The sequence below is a fragment of the Hypomesus nipponensis genome, chromosome 18, assembly GCF_054491055.1.
Source record: "Hypomesus nipponensis isolate SF chromosome 18, ASM5449105v1, whole genome shotgun sequence".
In the NCBI taxonomy this organism is placed as follows: Eukaryota; Metazoa; Chordata; class Actinopteri; order Osmeriformes; family Osmeridae; genus Hypomesus; species Hypomesus nipponensis.
In genome coordinates this window covers 836457-853525 of record NC_140378.1, presented here as the reverse complement: position 1 = coordinate 853525, position 17069 = coordinate 836457, and the positions used below count along the sequence as shown (strand labels likewise).

General features: G+C 40.1%; 1 protein-coding gene across 6 annotated transcripts in view; it reads right to left on the bottom strand.

Moving 5' to 3' along the window:
* The window catches only part of LOC146250800 (1,4-alpha-glucan-branching enzyme-like), a 140987-nt gene that overhangs the window by 58400 nt on the left and 65518 nt on the right, over positions 1 to 17069 (bottom strand). For all 6 annotated transcript variants that reach the window (XM_084679453.1, XM_084679450.1, XM_084679456.1 and 3 more), the window contains one exon: positions 16928 to 17026. In XM_084679453.1, the coding sequence (XP_084535579.1) occupies positions 16928 to 17026 (99 nt within the window). The remainder of the gene's footprint in view (positions 1 to 16927; positions 17027 to 17069) is intronic.

Here is a 17069-nt window from a genome sequence, read left to right as displayed (position 1 = left end):
TTTACTTTGGGGTATGTTTTGCATTTAGAATAGCGTGGTTTTGTTGAACAAAATGTGAATTAGCAACAGTGAATGAGAGAACCGGACGCATTTTGTAGTCAGGCCTTTTTGTGGTCTCTCGCTGTAGCATCGCTATGTTGCAGCGTTACCATGGGAAGGGATACAATTAGGGATGATGATTTGTGTGATATTTGGATAAGTTGAATTGATAACTAATATTGAACTGTTTGCTATGTGCAGATTGTTTTTTTTCCTGTCCGAGTCGTCATCCGGTGGATACTGCTCCTGTCGCACGTGAACTTGGAGAGAAAACAGATAGGGCTGTGCATTCATGTTTTTTGTTTTACGTGAGACTACCTGGGTAGTAGTAATTGTGAATAAATCAAATGTTAAAACTGTATCTTTGTGCCCAGTATCATTCCTCCTAGAGCGTTCCTAGATATACCAGCCATTCTTGAGTTTATTATATTACTAAGTGGTAAATCTGCCTCAATTAAGGTTCTGGTAAGTAAGACTTTATTTATATACCACATTTCATAAAAGAATTGTAGCTCAAGGTGCTTTACATAAAATCAATTAAAACAATAATACAAGTGATAAAAGTAATAATTAAAATAACAACAATAATATAACTAATGAAAGTAGTAAAACCCTTCTGAGATAAAATTACTTAAATGCTTCGGTAAAAAGGTAGGTTTTAAGCTGTCTTTTAAAAATGTCTAGCGCGTTTGCTTCCCTAATTTTTATGGGTAATTTGTTCCATAGTTTTGGGGCGTAATTAGCAAAGGCCAAATAACCAATCTTCTTATGACTGCTTCTGGTGACCTCTAATAGGCCTGCATTTGATGATCGCAGTGTTCTAGCTGGTGTGTAGTTTATAAGGGAGTTAGCAATGTAGCTAGGCCCTTGTCCGTGTAGAGCTTTGTATGTGAGGAAAAGGACCTTAAAGTCAATTCTGAAAGTAACAGGGAGCCAGTGTAAAGTAGCTAGGACAGGACTAATGTGTTCTCTCCTTTTAGTTTTGGTTAATAATCTAGCTGCAACATTTTTTATGAGCTGTAGTCATTCAGTGTTTTTTTTGGGGAAGACCAGTGAAAAGTGTGTTACAGTAGTCCAGCCGGCTGGATATAAAAGCATGAATTAACTTCTCTGCATCATTTTGGTTTATGAATGGTCGTACCTTTGCTATATTCCTCAGGTGAAAGAAAGCTGTTTTGGTCACTTTATTTATGTGAGAGTTGAAATTCAAATCTGAGTCCAGGATTACACCGAGACTCGTCACCTCTGGTTTAAGACAGGGGGTTAAGCCTCCTAGATTCTTAGTAAGCATCTCTCTTTTGGATTTGGGGCCACATAGTAGGACTTCGGTTTTGTCTTCATTTAATTTAAGAAAGTTATCATTCATCCATTTGTTTATTGCCAACAGGCAGTTGGTAATGGAATTGATGGCCGTTGCATCGTTGGGTTCAGTGGATATATATAGTTGTGTGTCATCCGCATAGTTATGGAAATCTATGTTATGTTCTCTGATTATGTCGCAGAGTGGTAACATATAAAGAGAAAAAGGTAATGGACCTAAGCAGCTTCCTTGAGCAACTCCGTAGCAGTTCTCATGTTTCTTGGACCTATGGTCTCCTAAACTAGCATAAAACTTCCTTCCTGTGATATATGATTTTATCCAGTTCAATACACTATCCGTGAACCCAATACGTTTTCCAGTCTATTGATTAGGATGTCGTGATCAATGGTATCAAATGCTGCACTGAGATCTAGCAGGATAAGGATAGAAACTTTTTGTGCATCAGAGTTTAGTCTGAGGTCGCTAATTATTTTGGTGAGAGCAGTTTTAGTACTGTGATATTTCCTGAAACCTGACTGCGAGACTTCCAGGATGTTATTTTCTTCAAGAAAATAATTTAATTGGACTAAAACTATCTTTTCCAGAATTTTACTAATAAATGGAAGGTTTGATATTGGTCTGTAATTTGCAAGTAGACTGTTATCCAATTTGGGTTTCTTTAATAGGGGCTTTACAACAGCTGATTTGAAGGCATCTGGGAAGACGCCAGTTCTAAGGGATGTGTTTATAATCTCTAGTACCGGACCTGAGATACTATCAAACACTCGCTTAAAGAATGTTGTGGGTGTAGGATCAATATCTGAGGTTGGAAAGTTCACTAAGTGTAATACAGGTAAATGTGCTCATGGTTATGTTGCAAAATCTAATGATGTCAGTTTCGACCCCACTATTAATAATACTAGCTCTGATCAAAGTTATTTTGTTCTTGAAGAACAAAGCAAGCTCTTCACATTTAACTGCTCAGGATGGGGGTGGGACAGGGACAGTGTTTAGCAGCTGGCCAATGGTGGAGAAAAGAACTCTGGAATTTTTGGCATTTTCTGTAATAATGTTGGAGAAATATTCTTTCCTTGCTAGACGGATGGTTTTGTTATAGGTGGTTAGTGTATCTTTGTAGATATTGTAGTGGATAGTGATCTTTGTTTTCCTCCATTTTCTCGCTGCTGCATGGCATTTTCTTTTAGTTTCACTAACATTTTTATTTCTCAGCCATGGCGAGGTTCTGCTTGTGCACTTCTTTTTGGTTTTAAGTTGTGCAACAGAGTCTAACACAGATAATAGTGCATCATTGAGGTTCTCTACCATTTCATTCAGAGAGCCATCATGATTAGTTGGCTCATATAGAGCAAATTGTTCAGAAATGGTCCAAGATAAACAATTTTCTCTCCGTTGTAGAGGGGGTCTATGCCAGACAGGAAGCCAGTGTTTGTGTTATTGTTTGAACTTGAAAATAAAAAATAAAATTAAAGTTATAAGAATGTCCATGTTTTGAGCACATCAACATCTCTTAGAAGTGAGCATGTCCTAACCCACAAACACACGCACACACTGTGGCACACACCGTGGCATCTCCAGAGAGACTGAGCCAGCCCTCCCATCACCAGGGAAAGCGAACTAACAGTAAGGCACATTGGCTGCAAAGACCCGCAAGTGCAGCCTTTTTCCTTTCGATACCCATGTCTTTACACCTAACGTGACACCTCTATGTGTGACGTATTGCCGCTGTGAGTGGCAGCTGTCTTAGCAGCGCTTCGTTTTTTTACCGTTTACTCCACTTGATTTTTTTTTCTATTGTGATGAGTTTATTTGTATTGGGATAGTGTACTGATCTACCTACAGGTGAATAGTTTTTTCATGGTCTCACTTGGCCAGTTGGACCTGTTTTTTGAAACCAGCCGGAGCAACGGACACTACCCGCATTATTTGATTTGTTTCGATAACTGAATTGGTTGCCAGGGCACGGCGAGTTGCAGTCTCTTTTAGCAGCTCTATGTCGTTAAGATGACTACATTGATGATGACTACAAATTCAGGCAGAGTTGTATACACTAGGCATGCCCTTGTGGCACTACGAGGGACTGCTATACTGGGAATAAAACACCCTATCCGAACGGAGCTTCAAAAGCCGTTCTACGGGTGCAGAGCTTGAGCTAAGCGGAAGGCTCAGCTAACAACACAGAGGATGAGATACAAACTGGACAAGCTGGTCAGGAAGGCGGTGACTGTGGTGGAGATACGGATGCGGGGCAAGCTCTTGGCCATCATGGGCAATGTCAATCATCCCCTCCACTATGTCCTGGCAGTACAGTCCAGCAGCCTCCATAGCGGGCGGGTCAACACCCTTCGTTCTCGGACTGAGCGTCTTAGGAGGTCCTTTGTCCCAGCTGTCATAGAACTCGACTATATGACTCCACACTGTTTTGCACTGTACATCATATTTACACTGTACATGGCCTTGTTGTGTTGTCTGTTTGTATTGTACCGCAGAAATATCTATCCATGTTAGGTCCGTTTCAATCAGATGTAGTGAGGTCAGCAAAACCACACAGAGCCAACATCTTGCCACACCTGAAGATTCAATCACATCAGACAAACCTAATCAGCCCTTGTGACACACTCAGTATGCTGATTACCCACCAAACGCCGATGCAAAGGAACCATAGAATTGGGAGGTTCCCCAATCTCAGCCCTCCTGCTAGCTTGCAAGCTTCAAAGGGCGTGCTTGAGACAACACGTCTCCAGCAACCATTTGCATCCGTTTTGGCGGCATTTGAACAAAGAACATACCTTAATCAGAACTTTTGAGGAAAGTTCTTCAGACTTCACCTTTACCACGAGAGTACAAGGTGGAGAATTATGAGAGGGATATTTGTGTCATGTTTGTTACTTTGTTTTAATGTTGTGTTCACTGAAATCTTGATTCTAGTAACTACTCCTTCTTCCTGAAAGATAACCATGTCATTATTGGTATCTACACAAAGCTCTCATAGTAAAACAATCATTCAAACCAAGATGTCCAGAACAATATTTGAATGATCTTTTGAACCAGCTAGAGACCAGATCACACCTTTGGTCGGTGTGAAGGAAGGAGGGGGGAGTTGACAACCCAGCTTCCCCCAATCAACGTCTGACCCCAGACAGGTCCTCCCTCAAACTCTGAACTGTATAAATATCTGAGATGACCATCAATCTCGGACTCCAGCGAAACCAACCATGGCATGAACGCCATCGGGATTGGTGTTACAAAGGACGTCCCCAAGCTTCTTCTGAGATTCAACTTTATAGTGATCGCGACACTATCTGGACGTTTCAACAGAAGAACCAAAAACGCAATTATCATTGCGATTTGACTGAGGTCCCGCAGACTCAGCCACATGACCAGGCAGCGCAGCAGCGCTTTCACTTCCGATTCTTCAAATGGACCTTTGGCGCAAACCGCCCTCAACCTCATTGATCACCCCTGATCAAACGTAACTATGGCTAACGCTCTTTCCTCCCCGACTTGGCATTGGCGTGAGCTCTGTTTATGATTTGTAAGGATGTAATCATTGACTTACCATTTCTGTCTTTATTTAAGTTAAACCATTTCATTCTGTTCATTGAAACCAATAACTCATATCAAACTCATAATCTAAGTTGTTCATAAGATCTGTTTACCTTACTAGAATAAATTCATTGTAAAGATATTTTGACGTGCGTGTTCACTGATGTTACGATTGGCTCTACACTTAGAACGAATTCATTCCTAAAGATGAGACTGATTATTACATGTTAAATATAGGATTCCCTAATGTCCTAAACCAATATTAGGGTGGTGCCCCGAACTTTATGATAAATTAAGTATTTCTATTTTAACACGACGAGACCCCGCTACACGGACCATGGTCTGTTCTCTGCAAGTTTGGTTCATTTGAAGAGATGAGAACATGCATTCAAACTCTGGTGAGGACCAAACAACCGAATTGAATGAAATCGGACTTCAAATATGACAATTTAGGAAGCAAATAAAAATGTAGTGAATTGAGGGTTGAAAAAGGATGTTGACACTTGGTAGACAGGTAAACGTTAGGGAATTATAAAATGAAGGCTCTTCTGCAAATATGGGCTGATGATCATATTGCAGAGATGCTTGTGGAAACACATAAGAATAATAAGGTATTCCAATTCAAGTAATGAACTGAAAGAAAGGGTAATTGAGTGCATAGTGGACCAATGTCGGTAAAAAAAACACAAAAAAAAACGTAGGCAGCACTACATAAAAGTGTGCGATATTCTACGGAAAAGTGGTAGCTTGGGGGACAAAAAAAAAAAAAAGAATTCCCATTGTTTGATGACCAGGGATGCAAACAAATGTATGGTCAAAAAAGAGAGGTAATTGAAGCCCTCGCCTCGTGGCAAATCTCCATATACTTACATTGCCAACAACCCCCTGACATCCCTGGCCCACCCCTTGAGTAAAATTCCATTCTGAAGATCAAAATACACTGACAGTAATTTGCAATATTTAATTTCATTTTTTATTCCGAGACAAACTCCTATTAAATTATCTTCTGGTTTTACTCCTTCCTCTTCTTCCTGGCCACCTCTAAGGGCACTAAATGTTGATGATCCTAGCCAACTCCTTCAGCTGAGTAACAGCCTGGGAATGGCCCATCACCACAAGATCAATGGAGGACAAGGCCTGTAGGTTCTTACTTTTGAGAGGTAGTTTGTTCTACTTGCCACAAGCTGTTTATGCCTTGGTCACCTTCCTAATAAAATCCATGACAGTAGGAGATTTCTTTAAGACTGCAAGGGAAGCTCGGCTTCCCCTAAAACAGGGGTACTCAGTTAGAAACTCAAAAGGTCCACTCACCAAATTTCCATTCATTCCAAGGTCCGGAACGGAACACAAATGCGTACCTGTCAGTCCATTCTATCTGAAATTTGCATTTTTCGGAAACAACTTTTTGCTGGGTTTTGTCACGCCATGATTTTTGCAAAGGAAGAAACAGGTAGGCTAGCTACCGTTAGCAAATCGATTAGCCTGCGTTGTTGCGAATGACACACAACCTGCGTGACCCACAGAGGTTGCGGCCAACGTTGAGTGAGTGAGTTGTCATGGTGATTACAGTTATTACAGCTCCTGATTGGAGCTTTAGATTGGACACGGGAGATATAAAACACATCTACTAGGAAAAAAATATAGCACAAAATCACACACCAATGAATTGCGTCTAGGTATTGCGGTCCGGATCCGGACCGGAGTCCGTTTATTGAGTACCCACCGCAGACAGTAAAAGATACGCAGCAAGAAGAAACAGTGGTTCACGTTTGCGAGGAAAGGCTACTACTGTTTTGCTTATTTCCTATTTACTTGTTTGGTGGAGGCAATACAGAATTACTGTTGGTGCAATTATAATCAGACCCCCCCCCTCTTAAAAAAACTCTTTGGATCTGCATGATTCACGCAAGTCACCCAAACTGACATGAAAAAAGCGGGAGGCACCGAAAAGCGCGCCGTTTGCATCCCTGGATGACATGGATATAATCCTGGGTACAAGAGCAACCCAAAGTGGTTGTGCAACACCAACTTATTAACCCATTAAGGAGTAGCGTTCGCACATGTGATTTAGAACAGTCCAACTGAATATTTTCCAATAGACAAAAACTATATGACAAATGCTATAGTATGGCTTCAAAATGTACTGATGAGGAGACTAACAAGTAACACTAGCATTGCCATGAGTATATTATGCTTTTTTGTTAGGTAACGGAAGCTAACTAAAGCCAGCTAGCTTCCGTTTTGGAAAAATAACTCATGCTGTGGGGACCATTGGAAATATTTAGAAGTCACGCATCTAAAGGTTAAAGATCGCTAACATTCCAGACCCCATTGTTGTCCACGACCGTTTCTTCCGTTAATTTTTAAGAAGATTTGCAGCAGCAACAAAAGAAAGTAACACATCGATATGTATAAACCTTAATTGCGGCACACCAAATTACAGCTTCTTACTTTGAGATTTGAGTATATAAATACTTGACATTTCTCTATTGAAAGTGGTTTGGTGGACGATAATGGGACCCCCTGGCTAACTGCTAAAATTAGGAAAATAAAATTTCTAGGCATATACTTTTTGGATTTTAAAATCGTAATGTTATAATATAGGTGTGTATCTATATATTAAAGTACAATGCTGTGACATAACATTTTTATTTGTATTATATTGACATTTTCGTAACATTTCTAACGAGCGTCGAGAGCTAGGTGGACGATAATGGGACCCCTTACGCTAGGCCTATCGCAATCACAATAAACTGCCGTTGCTTAATTGTTGTTTGTGACTGTGACTGACAGAAAGAGATTTTACCTCACATTTTCTGTTCAATCGATAAACGACCTGTACGAATGCGTGTCGTTGTTTTTTTTTTACAAATCTTGGTTCACTTAACACAGGACCATGTGAACACTAACCTGACCTAATGAAAAGTGCAACAAAGTGGCAACTCATCCACTGATTCGGACCAAGCAAATGGTCACAATGGTCACTTTAATCTGACAAAAGTATTAATAAATAAAAATTCTATGAATTTACCCTATGAAAGTCAGACAATGCTTTTCAACCATGCTTCAACGGAATTATTTAAAAAAAATAACTCATGGAACAGGCCTAGACAAAAATGATGGTACCCCTAACTTTTGTTGCACAACCTTTTGAGGCAATCACTGCAATCAGACAATTCCTGTAACTGTCAATGAGACTTCTGCACCTCTCAGCAGGTATTTCGGCCCACTCCTCATGAGCAAACTGCTCCAGTTGTTTCCGGTTTGAAGGGTGTCTTTTCCAGACGGCATGTTTCAGCTCCTTCCAAAGATGCTCAACAGGATTGAGGTCACGGCTCATAGAAGGCCACTTTAGAATAGTCCAATGTTTTCCTCTTAGCCATTCTTGGGTGTTTTTAGCTGTGTGTTTTGGGTAATTGTCCTGTTGCAAGACCCATGACCTGCGACTGAGACCAAGCTTTCTGACACTGGCCAGCACATTTCTCTCCTCCATGTTTCACAGTAGGGACAGTGTTCTTTTCTTGATATGCTTTATTTTTCTGTCTTCTGTGAACGGAAAAAAATAAGCTGATGTGCCTTGGCAAAAAGTTACATTTTTGTCTCATCTGTCCATAGGACATTCTCCCAGAAGCTTTGTCTTGTCAACATGTTGTTTGGCATATTCCAGTCTAGCTTTTTTTAGCGTTTTCAACAATGGTGTCCTCCTTGTTTGTGTCCACTTGTAGTCCACTTTGGCTCAAACAACAATGGATGGTGCGATCTGACACTGATGTTCCTTGAGCATGAAGTTCACCTTGGATCTCTTTAGAAGTCTTTCTGGGCTCTTTTGTTACCATTCGGATTATCCGTCTCTTTGATTTGTCATAAATGTTCCTCCTGCGGCCACGTCCAGGGAGGTTGGCTACAGTCCCATGGATCTTACATTTCTGAATAATATGTGCAACTGTAGTCACAGGAACATCTAGCTGCTTGGAGATGGTCTTATAGCCTTTACCTTTATCCTGCTTGTCTATAATTTTCTTTCTAATCTCCTGAGACAACTCTTTCCTCGCTTCCTCTGGTATATGTTGAGTGTGGTACACACCATGTCACCAGACAACACAGTGACTACCTGGAGCCCTATATATAGGCCCACTGACTGATTACAAGATTGTAGACACCTGTGATGCTAATTAGTGGACACACCTTAAATTAACATGTCCCTTTGGTCACATTATTTTCAGTCTTTTCTAGGGGTACCATCATTTTTGTCTAGGCCTGTTCCATGAGTACATTTTTTTAAACACCGTAATTTGGACTATAAAGGCGCACCTGAATATAAGCTGCACCATCTTTTTTTTTCCACTTAAATTTTTATTTCAAAATTCACAGTTCACAATCAAAAATAATACGATAAACAAAAAACAAAACAGGAACCAAACAGAAAAATTTGGCTTGGGAGTTACATTTCTCGCAGTACTTCTTTTCTCTTCATGTCTTCATCTAAGTAATTTGTTTCTGTCCATATTCCTCGTCGCCGGTTTTGGTTCTGAATATTGTCCATTTCTCCCACTTTTCTTCAAGCTGTGCTTGTTGTAGTCTTAGGCGGTGTGTCAGTTTCTCCATTACATAGATTTCTTCTACTATGTCTACCCATTCTTTCTTACAAGGAGGCTCCACTTTACCCCATTTTCTAGTTATAGCCTTCTTACTAGCTATCAGTAGTATTTTAATTAAATATTTATCTCTCACTCTTATACTCTCTTTGGTAAAATTGAAATTACAAAGGTATAGTACCATATAGCTCATTGGAATATCATAACCTAATATATTTTGTACGGTTTCATGTACAATTCCCCAAAACTTAAATACTTTATTACATTTCCAAAATATGTGTGAGTGGTCTGCAGCATCCTTTACTCCACACTCTCTCCAACATGATACATTTGTGTTATTATATTTGCTCTTGACCTTGGGCGTGATAAAAAAACGGACCAGATTTTTCCAAGAGAACTCCCTCCATATCCGCGAATTAGTGGTCGTCTGATGTGTTTTCCACATGTCTTGCCAATCATCATCCGAAATTTTCATATTAAACTCTGATTCCCATTTTTCCTTTATGTATTTAGTTGAATGTTTAGTTTTTGTCAATGCTTGATATAAAGCAGATATGATTTTTATTTTCTTTCCTTTGTATGTATTCATTATAATTTGGATCACACCATTCACTTCTGTGGAGGGGTCTATCTCGATTTCTTTTTCATAATAATCTCTTAGTTGTAGGTACCTGTAGAATTCCTGTTTATCCAAGCTATATTTATCTTTCACGTTTTGGAAACTCTCCAGTGCCCCATCCTTCTCTAAAGTACACCATGCCGTGACTCCCTTGTCTACCCACTGCTTGAATCCTTTATCATATTCAGCTGGTTTAAAATTACTGTCAAATGCTACCCATCTAAGAACTGTTGTTTCTTTCTTTATCTTATAATTTTTAATAACTCTAAACCATAGTTCAAGAGTAAATGTTGTAATTGAATCTATATTGTTTTTAATCCTTTTGTATATGTCTTGATCTCCAATAAGGCTCTGGATGGGATATTTTACAAATTCTATTTCCATGTCTTTCCACTTAGCCGTGTAATCTGGCATACACCAGCATATAATATGCCTAAATTGGGCCGCGTAGAAGTACTCTTTCAGTTTTGGGAGACCCATACCTCCTTTATCTTTTGGTAACTGGAGAGTTTCGTACCTAACCCTTGGTTTTTTGCCTCCCCAAATAAACCGAGATATTATCCTGTCCCAGGTCACAAATTGGGTTTGGGGGACTTCTACTGGTAGGGACTGGAATAAATAAAGAAGTCTTGGTTGTACATTCATTTTGATAATCTCAATTCTTGAGTTAAGATCTAGTGGTAAAGTAGACCATCTTTCCGTGTCTTTTTGTATCTCCTGATTTATCTTATCATAATTGGCTTTATAAAGTTTAGATAGTCCTTTTGTGATGGTAATTCCCAGATATTTAATTTTCTTTAGGTTCCAATTTAAGTGGAATGCTTCCTGAATCTCCTTTGGTGGGGTGTAGTTAAGTGTTAAAATTTGTGTTTTTGAAACATTTACTTTATATCCCGAAAGGTGTCCGTACATTTCCAGCAGTTTCATCAATACAGGTAATGATTTATTTGGTTGTTTGAGGAAGGCTACGACGTCATCCGCAAAAAGTCCTATTTTATGTTCCTTGCCATTTACTATAACTCCGTGAAGCTCTTCATTTTGGCGTACCGCTTGTGCCAAAGGTTCGATAAAAAGCGCAAAAAGAGTGGGTGATAAACAACAGCCTTGTCGAGTTGATCTCTGTATACTAAATTTGTCAGTAAGGTTTCCATTTATTTTGATTCTAGCAGTGGGCTGGTGGTATAATGTCTTTATGCACTGTATTGATTTACTATTGAATCCAAATCGTTCTAATACTTTATATAAGAATTCCCAATTTACCAAATCGAATGCCTTTTCTGCATCAATACTTACTAATATAGTACTTTGTTTTTTCTTTTGTGCTTGATCTACAATATGCAAGGCCCTTCTAATGTTATCATGTGTTTGACGTCCTTTAATGAATCCTGTTTGATCTTCATCTATCAGTTCTGTTATAAAAGTATTCAATCGTTTGGAGATAATTGTTGTATATATTTTGTAATCTACATTTAATAGTGAGATTGGTCTATAGCTCTGACAGTGTTCCTTGTCCCTTCCTGGTTTTGGTATAATGGTTATAATGGCTTCAGCCCATGATGGAGGTATTTTATTGTTATGAAGAGTCCAATTAAAAGAATCCAAAAGTAGTGGCGTCAGCTCTTCCCCGAACATCCTATACCACTCTGCTGGGTATCCGTCACTACCTGGGGATTTATTATTTTTTAGTGTCTTTATTGCATCTTTCACTTCTTCTATAGTAATATTGGTTGTTAATGTCTCATTTTGTATACTACCAATTGATGGTAAATCCAAAGAATTTAAAAATAGCTCCCTTTCCTCCTCACATTCAGATGTGGGTTGTGTATATAGTTCCTTGTAGTATCCACAAAAAATGTTCTCTATATCCTCCGGTTTATCTGTTAATTCACTTGTGTGTGGATCTCTGATTTTATGTATACTACTAAGTGCTTGTTGTTTACGTATACGTTTCGCCAGCAATTTAGTCGCCTTTGAACCTGCTTCGTAATAATTTTGTTTAAAGAATTTGTTCCTTTTTCTAACCTCGTCTAATAATATGTCATTTATCTTCTTTTTTACTTCCTTGATTTGTTGATATACCTTTGAATCTTCTGTTCTTTGATATCCCTGTTCTAATTCCCTCAGTTTCACAGTATGCGTTCTATATGACTCCAATTGAATTTGTTTTGCATGTGCAGTTTCCGCTATCAATTTCCCCCTTATCACCACCTTCATGGCATCCCATAATATTGTTGGGTCTACTGCTCCATTGTTATTTTCCTCTATGTACCTTTTTATTTCTGCTTTTACCTTCTCTTTTCGTTGTTCATTGTTCAATATTCCTACATTCAATCTCCATACAGTATTTCGTTTCCTGTTACTTAAACATATTTTTAAATAGAGTGGATTATGGTCAGACACGTCTGCCCCTCCTATTTCACATTCCGTCACTCTGTGTTTATCCCCTGTATTCAGTAGAAAATAGTCTATCCTTGAATGAACTTTATGTGCAGCTGAATAGTGCGTAAAGTCTTTTTCCAAAGGGTGCAGACTTCGCCATATATCAGTCATCCCCATCTCTTCTAGTGACATATTGACAAATCTTGTTAAAGGCATTTTCGTTCTCTTGGGACTTGTTGTATCCATATTGTGATTCATGACTACGTTTAAATCGCCCCCACAAATAAGGATTCCTTCTGTTTCTACTGCTATGACGTCGAAAAGGGACTTGAAAAAGTATTTGTCACTTTCTGGGGGTGCATATACATTTACCAGTGTGATTGGTTCATTTTCTATTCTTCCTTTTACTATTATATACCTTCCTTCTTTGTCTTTGATTTCCTTTTCGTAATTAAATTGTGTTGTGTTTGGTATTAATGTTGCAACTCCCCTCCTGCGTCCCTCTTTATATGTACTGTAGTATAAGCTCCTGTAGCCGTATCTTTTCAGTTTTTCATGTTCTAATCTAGACAGATGTGTCTCTTGTAGGAATATAATTTGTGCTTTCTCCTTTTTCAATTTTCTCATCACCCTTTCTCTTTTCATCGGTACATTTAACCCATTTACATTCAGCGACATTATTTTGATGTTATTAGTCATTTACTGCTCTCTGAAAATATTCTCCCAAACCGTTACAAACTACATAAACATGAACATATAATAACTGAACACAAACCAAATACCTCCCGGACTTCCAAACATGGAGTATTCTTTTACTCCTCCCCGCGTCCCCGTTGGTGGGTGAAGGGGATATCCTCATCTCTAATAAGGGCCCCTCCCTAGACCTAGATACGCGCCCAACTTGTGGGGTACCACAGCGTCTACACATGTCCAACTCAAATGCCTCGACCTCTCCCAGTCGGTTCTTAATATGTTATGCAAATTAAAGAAGTCCGAAAATGTTCAGATACTCACACTATGGATTTATTCTTCTGTCAGTCTTTTTTCTTTTAGTTTGTTTATCCACTTAGTTCCATACAGCGTTTATTAATTAGTCTTTTTATTCCAGTCTGTTGTTTTGGTTCTTTCCTGTCCCCTTTTTTAAACAGAACTTATTAGGGTTTCCACTGATAGTTGTGTAGCTTGTCTCTTGCTCGTTGCGCCGGGTCGGGTCCCCGGTCTTTCCCTCTCACTCGCTGCCACTCTGCCGCTCCTCGCATCCTTCCCTCGGCCACGGCTCCGGTGTGTCCGCCTGGCACGTCCGCAGTGTAGCCTCTTTCCTTCATGTCCCGCGCCGCTTCAGTGGCACTGTCATATATCTTCACCCCGTTGTTCCAGTGTATTCTGATTTTGGCGAGCGGCGTCTGGAAACGAATTCCTTTCTCCCTCAGTACTTTTTTAATGCCCGCGTATGCCTTTCGTTTCTGAACAGTTTCTGTAGGGTAGTCATGATCAAAGAATACTTGTTTGCCTCCTACTTTTAGCTTTTTCTGCCAGGCTTTCTTCAAAATCATTTCCTTCGTCTCGAACTGTAGAAAGTTGGCAATAATTGACCTGGGCGCAGCGTTCGGGGTCGGTTTCTGGGCTAGGGCTCGGTGGGCTCGCTGGATCTGGAGGTTGGTCCCCTCCGGGAGCTCAAGTTCGGTTTTTAGAAGCTGCTCCAAGTATATGGCTGCCGAGCTCCCCTCCGTGTCTTCTGGTAGCCCAAATATTCTGATGTTGTTTCTCCTTGATCTCCCCTCGAGATCGGTTATTTTATCTTGCATTCGGCGTGTATGACCCATCAGCTCCGACAGCGCGGCACTGGCCTCCATTTTCCACTCTTCGATTTCTCCAATTCGCTCCTGAGCCTCGCTGATGTTCACCTGTTGTGCCTTTAGCTCGGTGTTGTTCTCCTTTAGCTGACGGTCTATTTCTTGCCGGAGGTTGGTGATTTCCTCCTTCATCTCTCTCTTCAGCTCGTCTTTAAATGTGGTCAGCTCATGGCGTAGTTCTTGTTTGAGTTCCTTGATGTCCTTGCTGATAGTAGCAAGGCCGACTCTTAGCGTCTCTGCGCTGTCCATTTTCTCGACTGTCTCTTCTTCGTGTTCGCTAGCCTCTTGTTCGCTAACCTCGTATTCGGAGATTGCAGATTGCTCTTCTGTTTTTTTTTGCTGTCCGTTGTTTCTCTGACTTCTTTTCTTTCTTGTCCCACTCATACTCTAGTTTTATTTGTCGAGTTATGTCTGAATAGTGGGAATATTTTACCGACTCTGGAGAGCTAGATAACTATGCGTCTACTCTCTCCGCCATCTTCCCGGAAGTCCAAGCTGCACCATCTTAATTGAATGATGTGTACATATATAAGCCGCACTGGACGTATTTTGATGTTTAATTACCATATGTAAGGGTTTGTGCACAAAGGGGATTGTGCACAGGGGGAAAGAGATGGCATATTTTATCAGGGGGGGTGCTAGAGGGGGCTTAATGTAGCGAGGCGGCAGGGACGTACTGGGAGTAAAAATAGGCTTTAGACTTTGATCCAGACTGGCCCACCAGAACTGGCCCCCATATACGCCACCACAACTGCCCTGCTAATGCAACCATATTCTGTGTTCGATGTGATGCAAGTTAGGGAGTTCTATTCTTAAAGCAAGTTAATCCCAATTTTTTGGCCTTTATTTGAGCGCAAAATAGTTGAGCTTTATGTAAAATAAACATAGCTGTTTTTCAATTGGTAATCTCCTAGCGGAGGTGATTTCTTTGTCTCGTTTCCTAGCCTGGTTTTCCATTGTTATTTTTCTCCCGGTGCTGATAGCCAGTCCAGTACTGCGGAGCTGTGCCTCGGTGGTGGATTTTTAAGTCATATCATTTAAAATGTTTGTGCTGTCAGGGGTGCTGCAGCACCCTCAGCACCCCTAGTTCCCGCGGCCCTAGTTCCCGCAGCCATGCCATTTAGTGCAATAGTAGCTACAGAACATACACTGTGCTGTGTAAACTGTACTGTATCACATAGCGTTTCAGACACACAAACTTTCAACTTTCAAACTTAAACGGCACGCTCCCAGCGCACATACCGGCAGTGATGTACAGCAGTGGTTTTTAACCAGTGGTCCTTGAGAGAGTGCTAGGGGTTCCCCAGCAAAATTAGTCAATAGCGTCACAATCATTTTACCACTTAACTTTGGCTATTTTTGAAAAACCTTGAAAAAGTGTGCACATCTTTGAATATTTATATTTTAAAAGCAAAAATGTACTGATATCTTTGCTTCTGGGGGTAAAAATCCATCAATTAGCCGCACCGTTAAATAAGCCGCAGGGTCAAAACATTTGAAAAAAAGACGCGGCTAATAGTCCGAAAATTACAGTAATTCCGCTGAAGTATAGCTGAAAAGCAATGTCTTGACTTTCATTGGTTAACATTCATAGAATCTTTATTTATTATTACTATTGTTAGATTAAAGTTTTTTCTGTGACCATAGGGAGCTTTTCTTTCATAGACCGAAGGGTACCAACAGTTTGTCCACGTGTGTATGTCTAATTCTCCCTTTACTGTGTGTGCTCGTATCTCTTGGTTGCATGACATTACATTTAGTCATTTAGCAGATGCTCTTATCCAGAGCGACTTACAGTAAGTACAGGGACATTCCCCCAAGGGAAGTAGGGTGAAGTGCCTTGCCCAAGGACACAACATCATCTGAATGGCCAGGATACGAACCGGCAACCTTCTGATTACTAGCCCGATTCCCTAACCGCTCAACCACCTGACTCCATGACCTAACCAATCAAATATTTGGATTCTTAATAAGTAAATTTGATGATGGCTCAGTTATTGTCGGTAAGCATTTGTCTGCATTTGTTTATTGTAGCAAATAAATAGTAATAAGTGAATCATTGTGAAATTACTATTTTAAACCACAGTATTTAAACAATATACTATAGGCCTGAAAAAGCAGGATTTGGGATTAGCGAGGTAATGTCAGGTTGGACACTGGGCTTTCAATGTCACTTTGGTGGTTCTCCTTTTACCAAGGAACGTCACCATTGAAACGTATGCAGCCCACATAATCTGCTCCACAGCAGCTCCACAGCAGATTATGTATGAGACACTGGAGGTCAAATACTACTGACGATCAAATTCTCTTCAGAAATTGAATAACCATTTCGAAGAAGTTCCTTTGGACCTTGGAAGATATAGATTCTCAGGAGGGAAAAACATATCTTTGTCAGCTTCTTTCTTTTTAGAAATTGTTTCATTATCAAGTGGCACTGGCATTACACAATAACAACCTTCACTTTCTCTTGTGCATTCTTCAGTCTACACTGAATACAGTATCAACAGATGGCCCAATAACAACCTATAGACAATGAATGGAGACAAGTTAACAGCCTGGTGGACATGGAGATTCTCACCTGGATCCACTTGTCTGGGATGGCCATGGCCAGGCGATAGTCAAACCCCAAACCGCCCTCTGCCACAGTCCGGCACAGAGCTGGCATCCCTGACACATCCTGGAAGAAAACAACATTCTAAGAGAGTATGTGTGTGTGTACT